At 42.8% G+C, this 9,995-nt stretch overlaps 1 protein-coding gene across 2 annotated transcripts in view; it reads right to left on the bottom strand.

Annotated features, from left to right (window-relative positions):
* The window catches only part of Ncapg2 (non-SMC condensin II complex subunit G2), a 76,434-nt gene that overhangs the window by 21,788 nt on the left and 44,651 nt on the right, over positions 1-9,995 (bottom strand). For both annotated transcript variants that reach the window (XM_008833059.3, XM_029563490.1), the window contains exons 19-25: positions 9,673-9,846; positions 8,810-8,926; positions 8,585-8,725; positions 8,122-8,221; positions 4,116-4,303; positions 2,122-2,262; positions 640-743 (exon numbers count right to left, since the gene is read on the bottom strand). In XM_008833059.3, the coding sequence (XP_008831281.1) occupies positions 640-743; positions 2,122-2,262; positions 4,116-4,303; positions 8,122-8,221; positions 8,585-8,725; positions 8,810-8,926; positions 9,673-9,846 (965 nt within the window). The remainder of the gene's footprint in view (positions 1-639; positions 744-2,121; positions 2,263-4,115; positions 4,304-8,121; positions 8,222-8,584; positions 8,726-8,809; positions 8,927-9,672; positions 9,847-9,995) is intronic.

Genomic DNA, 9,995 nt, shown 5'->3' on the forward strand with positions numbered 1-9,995 from the left:
TTAAAAAAGTTATAAATCAGACATGGTTAGAAATAAAAACTAATAAAGTAGTATAATAATAATATATAGTAACAGAATCAATTAAAACATGATTTAGAAATTTTTTAAAAAAGTATTTTTCTTTTATTTTAAATATTTTATTTATTTATTTAATGTGCATGTGTATACTGCCTGCATGTAGGTAAGTGCACCCATGTCGTGCAATGCGCATGGAAGATAGAAGAGGCTGGTGGATCCCCTGGAACTGGAGTTATGGACAGCTGTTGGCTGCCATGTGGGTGCAGGGATTCAAACCCAGGTCTTCTACAAGAACAGTCAGTGTTCTTAACAGCTGAGCCATCTCTCCAACCCCAAGAAGTATTTTTCTATGCACACGTTCCCCCTTCCTAGCTGACTTTAGTTATGGTAAACATAATCAGAAACTAGATGGATATACTTTACAGAAAGAATTTTCTTTATGAAAGTTTAACTTAAATATTTTCTATCACCCATAAAAATGAAGAAAAATTGTATGGAATGTTTTTCTTGGGGCGGGGGGGAGTACCTTTGAAAACCCAGAGAGGAAAAGGGAATAGAATGCAAAGCACTAAGAGCACTTACAGTCAGGGTAGTGCTCGAGGACCACAGAAAGACGATTACCTGACAACATCTGAAGACTTCGTTATTACTCCCACTAAACACCTTGAAAATGGAGGAAGGTCAGCAAGACACTGTGGTAAGGTCAGTTCTTCTGTATCAGAAACCTAGGAAAGTTTCAGATCAGTACATTTTGACAGCTTGATTCACACTGATCTGGTTCTTCTACCTGGCAACAACTTTACATAAACTCAAATGAACAAGCTTTGTACACTATGTAATTATAAATACACCATTATTGTACCCAGGGAAGTTTTACTCAGTGAAACAGAAATAAAGCCTTATGTCAAATAGCCTTTAACTTGATTTTATCTTCTATAAACGATGTACCTTTATGCTAAGGCAATTTAACCCTTTCTCCACCTCAGTCCAGAGTAGCATTTCTCAATCAGGAATGCTGATGTTCTGGCCTAAAGACTTCCTGTGGTGCGGTAGGGTAGGGCAATGCCATCTTATGTGTGTGTGGAAAGGTGTGGAGCAGTATGCCTGGACTCTGTAACCTAGTGCCAGATCCTCAAGGGCAACCCCTGGATAATGTTCACCATTGGTGAGTCAATTCCTTGTGCAAATAGCTCCTGGGTTAATTCGTCACTCCCATGCCCAGGCAGCCTACGCCTGTTTTCTCCTATACTGTAGCATGGATGTGCCCATCTTGTCCTGTCTCTCCCTCACTGTCTTTTGTTAATTCCTGGATGGCTCAGCAGCTAAGAGAACTTGCTGCTCTTGCAGAGGACCCAGGTTCAGTTCCCAGCACCTACACGATGGTTTACAACCATCTGCAACTCCAGTTTCAGAGGAACCAACACCCTCTTCTGGCCTCTGTGGGGAGCAGGCGCACATGTGACACACACATATGTGCAGGTAAAACCCTCATAATACTCATAAAAATAAATAAATTTTTTTTTTTTTGGTCTTTTTGAGACAGAATCTCCCTGTAGCCCCAGCTGTCCTGGAACTCACTATGTAGACCAGGCTGGCCTTGAACTCAAAGAAATCGACCTGCCTCTGCCTCCCGAGTGCTGGGATTAAAGGCGTGTGCCACCATGCCTGGCAATAAATATTTTTAAAAGTTCCAAATTTTCTCTGATTAGAAATGGGAAGGGGAAAAAAAAAAAAAGAAGGCAACACAGAAGGCATGCAGAGGTATGAACCATTCCACATCAACACAGTCCAGAGCAGTCCTGTATTCTGCTTTCCTCCTCAGGAGAGAAGACTCTTAAGAAACTATCAGTCAACTTATTCAAAACTCCAAGATACAGTCAACAGACAGGTCCACATCATGAGGCTCCATCTAGTTAGGAGTGACAACACCCTTAGCATATGCTCCACAATACCACATGGCTCTAGACTAACTTGCTGTTGACTGGTGAGGTACAGCCACTAGGTACAGTCCTCATCAAAGGCTCAAGCTTGGAAGTACTGTGAGCAGACACAGAATGTGGTACAGTCAAGAGACAAGGCAGTTTCAGGATCAATATACCTCACCTTCCGCAGCTGATGACTTATCTCAACCACAGGCGCAGCAATCAGGGTAGAAAGCACACCACGGTGGACTGAAGTGCCTTTGTGCCAGGACTGGACAGTGGTAATAAATTCATGAAGAGGGGTCTGAAGAGAGTAAAGGAGCTACAAGAAATCACATTAGTCACTGTCAGTAGAGCTAAACCCCACAGTTTAAAAAAAAAAAAAAAAAAAAATCAGGTACCAGGTGTGGTGGCTCACATCTGTCTCCCAGAACTGAGAAGGCTAAGGTAGAAGGACTGAGGTGAGTTTGAGGCCATCCTGGGCTACAAAGTGAGTTCCAGGCCAGCCTAGGCTACAGAGTAAGAAATCCTGTCTCCAAAAAAACATACAAACAAAAAGAAGTATCAATAGTAAAGACACAGGGGGGGGGGGCATAAAATTAACTGAGGCAGTGAATTCCGAATGACACTACTGAAGTAATGGTACAAGACTTGATAGGGATATTTTATATAAACACAGGGCTGAAGAGATGGTCAGTAGTTAGCACTGGCTGCTCTTGCAGAGGACCCAGGTTTGGTTCCCAGCACCTACAAAAGAGCTAACAACCATCTACATGACTCCAGTTCCAGGGATCCGATGTCCTCTACTGGCCTCCGAGAACATTGCACAACACAGGTGCACTTCATATATGCAGGCAATACACTCATACACAGAAAATATTTTTAAATTACATAAACAGATTGGACTCTTGAAATAACTATGAACTAAGCTTAAAAAAAAGCAAACCAACAGCCTTCCATTGCTTCCATCAGCTAAGGCTAGAATAACATTGAAAATCTCATAAGCAAGCTCCCATTTAAACATTTTTTTAAAATCTTCATTAAGGGGCTAGAGAGATGGTTCAGTGATTAAGAGCACTGGCTGCTCTTGCAGAAGACCCAGGTTTGAATCTCATCACCCGCATGACAGCTAACAACAATCTGTAATTCCAGTTCCAGGGGATCCAACACCCTCTTCTGTCCTCCACACAACATGGTATACTTACATACAGTGTTATACAGGTATAACACTTATATGAAATAAAAATAAATAAATGAAAAAAAAAAAAAACCTTTAAAAAATAATAGCTCACTGGGTGTGGTGACACACACCTTTAGTCCCAGCACTCGGGAGGCAGAGGCAATAAATCTCTGTGAGTTCAAGGCCAGCTTGGTCTACACAGTGAGTTCAGGTCAGCTGATGATGAGCCAGAGAGATGGCTCAACAGTTAAAAGTGCTTGTTGCTCTTCTAGAGGACCCAAGTTCAGTTCCCAGCACCCATGTCTGGCAGTTCACAACTGCCTGCAACTCTAGCTCCAGAGGATTCAACTTCTTCCTCTGGCCTCTGTGGGTACTACAATCATATGCACAAACCCACTCACCCACACACATATATACATAATTAAAAGATAATAATAACTCACTGATACATAATTTCTCTCTCTTTCTTCTCTCTCTGCTAAAAGCATAGCTTGCTCAGGAATTGCTTTCACACTGTTTTAGGGACAGCCCTGGCACCTGGGATTTTTATGACCTGGCTCCTCAATTATCTCACATCTTATCAGCTTTTCACCATGAACAGAAAACCACTGTCCCTTCAAAGTTGCTTCTAATCATGGACATTAACAGATGACAGAAATTAGCATCTCTCCAGGGAAGTCACTGCCTTATCCAAATGAGCACCTTCACAAGTGTATTCTATTTGGGAAGCTCTGGAAACAGGCTGCAGAGATCAGATCTGTTTACAGTCCTTCCGGTTATGGGACCTTGACCCCTGAGCTTGAGACTGGTGGCAGGGGTAAAACTCAAGACTCTTGGGCCTGCATGGCACCAGAGGATGCAGGTACACTCAGGCTGCTGCCTGGCCCAATACCTATAGCAGATGGTAAAGTAAAAATCAAGATTCAGCCACAATCTCCACACATCCAACCCTGGCCACCCTCCACCAGTCGATATGGTCAATTAAAGTGCAATACCAGCACACTTTCTTCCTGCTGCTTCCTGAAGGTCCGGGCTACACATTCCAACATCTTCTGAAATACTTCCTGGACTGAGTCAAGCAGCACTGTAACCTCTTCATTTGAATCTGTTTTCTGAATTATGGAACCTTTAGTTACTTCCTTCAGAATGCCGAGAAGTAATGAAATGTAAAAGCACCCCTTCACTAGAAAGGAGAAAAATCAATTATGTAAGCACGTAATTCAGTTGAAATTTCTTAATACATGCACATAGCAGTTATGGAAGAGCCTATCAGTAGTGAGACAGTGCCAAACACGGTCTAAGACTAGTCCAAACTCTAAAAACACACCAACAAAAGTTATCTCAATTTAAGTACAAAACCAGTTCCTTCCCCAGCAGCAGTAGTACAACTGATTCTGCCACTAAATTAAGATCTTTATTCACTGCATCTGGACACATAGCAACTGGCAGTGTGCCTTCTAGAAGAGCTGAATTTAAAAACATGAATTTTCTCTTATATTAATACTAAAGCTAAAACCCAGTGGGACAAGTCCGACTGTGGGCCTCAGGTCTCTCAGAATATGATGTGATATCCTGATAGATTTCTAACACTTGGAAGTAACCTCTTAGTTTTCCTTCTTTCCTGAATCATTTCGTTGACTATGTACATTAATCTGGCAAAATTTATTCTGTATGTAACCCTAATCATACTATTCCTCCATCTTTTTTAAACTAACCAATATTGCTGGTAAACATAAGAAAAGCAGAGCCAATGGCCTGTGCCAGGTAAGCTGCACAAGCACGCTATGCTATCCTGTCCCACTGATATATGGTTCAGGTACTGGTCTGCCCTTAGCTTATGCACACTAGATAGCAAACCTGGCAGAATTCATACTATAAGAGGTATTTAAAATAAAACAAACATATAGTAAAGCACAGAGACAATGCTCCTTGTAGAAAGACTACTGTCCAGGTGACCACAGAACTTGCCCAGGGAATGGACCTGGATATGGAGGGCAAAGTCCTTCAGCTATAAAATGGACTACAAAAATGCAGCAAGCTCTACTAGAGATAGGAGCCAACTATACCCAAATCTTCCTAAGGGAAAACAGACTTCCCATCCCAAAGGCCCTTTCTATGAACCCTAGAATCCTCTGCAGGTCTAAGGCTCTGCCAGAATCAGCAAGAAGCTGTAAAAAAATCTCTAAAACTACAACACAAACTTTCAAGGAGCCATTCTCTTTTTCAGAAAAGGGTAGGACATGCTCCTACACACTTGTCATGTACAATCTCCATTGATGCAGGTGAAGAAGGGTGCAGCGTTCTTTAAACTTGAATGCTGTTAAGACCTAGCAGACAAGAAGAGCTGTCTTACACCCTTCCTCAAAGTGAATAGTCTAAGTAACATGGACAAAAACCTAGAAAGCTAAAAATTGTAACTGTAAGTTATTTCATTGTATTCAGGTGTAATGTACTTTATGAACCAAGTATGCAACACGCTGGTTAGGACAAACTGCTAGCAAGCAAGGATGCAGAGCAACTGCCACAAAAGTTACTGATCTGTAAGGTCAGTGTGGAGAGTCCTGCCCAGGCATGGTTCACAGCTCAAGGCCATCTATCTGCAACTGAAGCAACACTGTTAATCTTCAGGCTGCCAAATACCTGCCAATGAACAAAGGTTTGCTACTACAAGAGAAGGCAGCAAGCCAGTCAGTCTCACTTGTAAGCTGTAGGACGGCCTCCGGCACTGTGCCTACTCTATATGTGGTAGCATGGTTCTCTGAGATACCACAGACCCAGCTACATTACTCTCCATCAACAGCCTTCTACTTTTCATTTAAGACAAAGTTCTACATCGCCTATAGTCTTTACTTTTTAGAAATTTAACACTGCTTTTTAATTGGGCTAGTATATTTAGTAGGAAGTCTTTTTTTCCAACAAGTTCTATTATTATATTAACTTTTCAGGATGTACATACTGTGTTGTACTGACAACAGCTGATGTTTGTGAACTTAGACCTCTACTATCTGCATTATACACTTGGTTACCCAATTGCGTTCCCCCCAGGAGTGGCTTCTTTTTTTTTTTTTTCTCTTTTTGAGAAAAGGTTTCCCTATAGCCCCAGCTGGCCTGGAACTCACAGATATCTGCCTGCCTCTGCCTCCCAAGTGCTGGGATTAAAGCCGTGCACCACCACACCTGGCATCAGGAATGCCCTCTTTAGGATGCACTTGGGTGTAGAGAATGCTCTACTGGAGCATAATTAACGTCAATATAACTTTGAAAAAATTTTTAATTATTTTTATTTGATGTGTATGAGTGTATTGCCTGCATGTAGGTAGGTGCACCCATGTCATGCAATGCCCATGGAGGACAGAAGAGGGTGTCAGATTCCCTGGTACTAGGGTTCCTGATGGTTGTGGGTACTGGGAATCGAACCCAAGTCCTCTGCAAGAGCAGCCAGGGCTCTTAACCGCTGAGCCATCCTTCCAGTCCCATATCAACATAATTTCTTGAAATGGTCTCTTTCAAGTGGGCAAAAAGTCCAATGAGCAGTAGACACTGAGTTCCACGTGGCTCAGACTGTTAACATACCTTGCAATTGCTACAGAGGAATGGCAATACTGTGGTAAGGTAATGCATTCTGAAATCCCTAGTTATTGCACATACAAAACAAAAGGCTCATTCCAGGGACTGGAGAGATGGCGCAGTGGTTAACAGCACTGGCTGCTCAGGCAGAGAACCTAAGTTCCCAGCACCAACATGACAGCTAACACCATCCTTAAGTCCAGTTCCAGGGGTACCCGATGCCCTCTTCTGACCTCTGCAGCATTGCAAAAAAAAATACACTCATTTCAGCCTGGTCACAGGTCCAGTCAGGAGCTCTGGACTTGATCTAGTGGAGACAGGTTAGTGCCATGTAATGAAACTGACTAACTGGAGAGCAAATTCTGGTTAGTTCTGCAAGAAAATTAAATTTTGTAAATAATAAAAAGCAGATTCAGTCTTCAGGTGCAAACAGCTCCTAAATGATAAATTAAGTATAAAAAAATCATCTTGACTGTATAATATATTAAGCTTATATATGGAATGTAGTTTTTATTATAGAGTACAATGAAAAAAAGCTGGACTAGGTAGGAAATGAACTTCCAGTTTTAGAAATTGTAAACCGATATACAATCTTGTTATACTTGAAGCTGCCTACCACTGTCTAGCTCCATAGCTACCAAAAATCAATTACAGCAGCACATGGAGAATGGTACTACACTCGGGCCAGTCTGGAAGGTGCCCAGCCTGCAGGAGCCTAACTGTGATGGCTAACCTCAACCAACTAGACTTCTTAAACTGACTTTAATGGATGACAGCCTCTCCCAGCAAACCTCTAGGCTTAAAGAAAGGTAAGTTTCAAACACTGACAGATAACCTCCACAGATCTCGGTAACTGGGTGTACAGTGAAAACCACCTATTAATAATCCACACGAAAGTGAAAGAGGGGCTGGAACTGATGTTTAGGGGCATGGGGGATGGGCGGTCACAGCTCAGAAACACCCTTCCTACTACTGTACACTGTCAGATGGCATCACGTGTTCTGGCTCCAGGTGTCACACCCTCCTGGCCACATCACTCATACCCTTCTTACTGTCTTCTGACATGGGCTCTGAGACCCTGGCCCTCAGGAAGGGCTCAGGGAACTTGCCCTCTCACTCCTTCACTGATCATTCTTGAACTGAGTGTCTGCCAGAAGCAAAAATGGCATGCTACTCATTATCACAGGTCACTTACCATTCCTTGATCATGGTGGGGGAATTATCCCACAACTCCCAACTTACCCCACCCACAGCAGTACAAGCCTAGCAGAGCCTTCTGGGAGGGTCTCTACACAAATGTCAAGTGAAGCCTGCCTGCTAATAAAGCAGACCAGAGACTAAAAGAACTTCAAGGGCTGTTAAGAAAGGGAAGGGACTGGCTTTTAAGTATTTACTGCTCTGAAATGCTCCTTTAATGAATGAAGGATACTGTACCACTTTTCATAATTCCAAGACTCCGCTGTAAAAGTTGTATCTGAAACTTAGGATCTCCAAGGCCCACCATGACAACATCTTTACACACAGTCAGGTAAGTCTGTAAGAAACAGGTTCACCAACAAAAGTCATTTAAAAGGAGAGTCTGTCAGACCAAACAAAGCTTCTCCTGTGATGGACTAATACCATTAACAGAGTATTTACAACTGTACTTCTAAAGGGATTTCCATAAATACATGCATTTTCATTGTTTCCATAAGAAATCTACATTTTATGAAGTTGCACCGATCTAACCAAATGCCTGTCACATGCAGCATATAAAATTACATTAAATCAATGCAGGTTGTGCTTGATAAAAAGAAATGCCACACAAAGTATTAAAAATGCAACTCCAAGGTCTAAAACAACTTAACAAAACAATCAATCCTGAACACACATGGTCAAGGGAATGGACTGTGCTGACCTGGATCACCTGCTGACAGACATCCCTCTGAAGTTTCAGGTGCTCTTCTTCTTGGTCCCGAAGAAAAGGTAAAACTTTGCCCTCCAACCAAGAGCCGGTGTCATCCAAAATGGACAGATGAGTTTTCTCTTCTGAGCAGAACTGTCCAACACAAGAAAGAGGCAAGTAAGTAACAAAAGCAGCTCTGAATCATGATGTTCAGACTGACAAGACTGTGCACTGTACCTTGTACTGGAGATGGACGCTCAGCCTGCAGTGAAGACCAAAGGCATGCAGGGCGGCAGCTTTGTTGAAGTTTGGGGGATTCCCACTTGGAGACTGCAGAAGTGATTCCAGATTTGCCTGGAAGATTATAACCCAGAGCCCACATTCTGAATGACGTGCCGTGCCACTACATCTACAGCAAAGTACAAAGTACCTAACCTTCAGGTAAACCAGAAAGACACTAGCTCTGGTTGCAGCCTGACTCTGCCATCCTGCCCCTGAACATTGCTAAGTGGGCATGAACAGTACACAACCCAGCCAGTAGGCCTGCGGGGGCTCGGGACCACTGCCCACAGGAACCCCAGTTCTCTTCTTCAACATAAGCTCTGCTGAGTCACCATCCTGGGAGGCAGCAGTGAGAAGGGTTGTTCAGTAGCAGTTCCAACAGGAGGCAGTCCAGACCAGCGCAGCAGGGAAGAACAAGATTCCACAGGGCATTAGAGGCCTCATAAATTCACATCAAACACTCTCTAAAATTCCTAGGAAAACAATCTGCTAAACACTTTGAAGGGAGCTAGTATTTCCTCAGTGATGTATGGAAACTCTAAGTAACAAGCCTGGATGTACAGCATGTTCTGAGATGCAGGAGGACACACTGGAGCCTTAATGCCCAGAAGCCTTGGAGAAATGTGGGCTCTAAACACTGCTGATGAGGAGACAGATCCTGGTAGTATCGCTGCTCCGGACCTCACCTGGAGTCTTTATGGACTAAATTCTTTTCCAACTCACAAACATTACAGCACCATAATCATGAAAAAATGTGTATCTTACTGCATCACTGTTACTACCATATAAAGGTACTCAACCTCAGAATAAGTAGTTACCTTTGACATCTCAAGTGCTTTCAAAAGATGGTTAAGTTTCTTCTGGGGTGCAGAGAGCAGGCACTCTCTGTTCTTTGGATGAGTAAGTAGATACTCCATGTATAACAGTGCTAACTGGGGTTTCACTGGGCGCTGGTCATGGATCTGTACTTTACGTTTAGGGGTCAAATTACTCTGAAGGAGATCAGAGGGAGAAAGATATGATTAAAGTCCATGTTCTCAGAACAGGATGCAATTTCCAATATACAGATGCCCTCATTCACCATGTTCTACAGAGGCAACACACACACACACACACACACACACACACACACACACACACA

This window comes from Nannospalax galili, unplaced genomic scaffold (assembly GCF_000622305.1).
Source record: "Nannospalax galili isolate Female #2095 unplaced genomic scaffold, S.galili_v1.0 scaffold516, whole genome shotgun sequence".
Lineage (NCBI taxonomy): Eukaryota > Metazoa > Chordata > Mammalia > Rodentia > Spalacidae > Nannospalax > Nannospalax galili.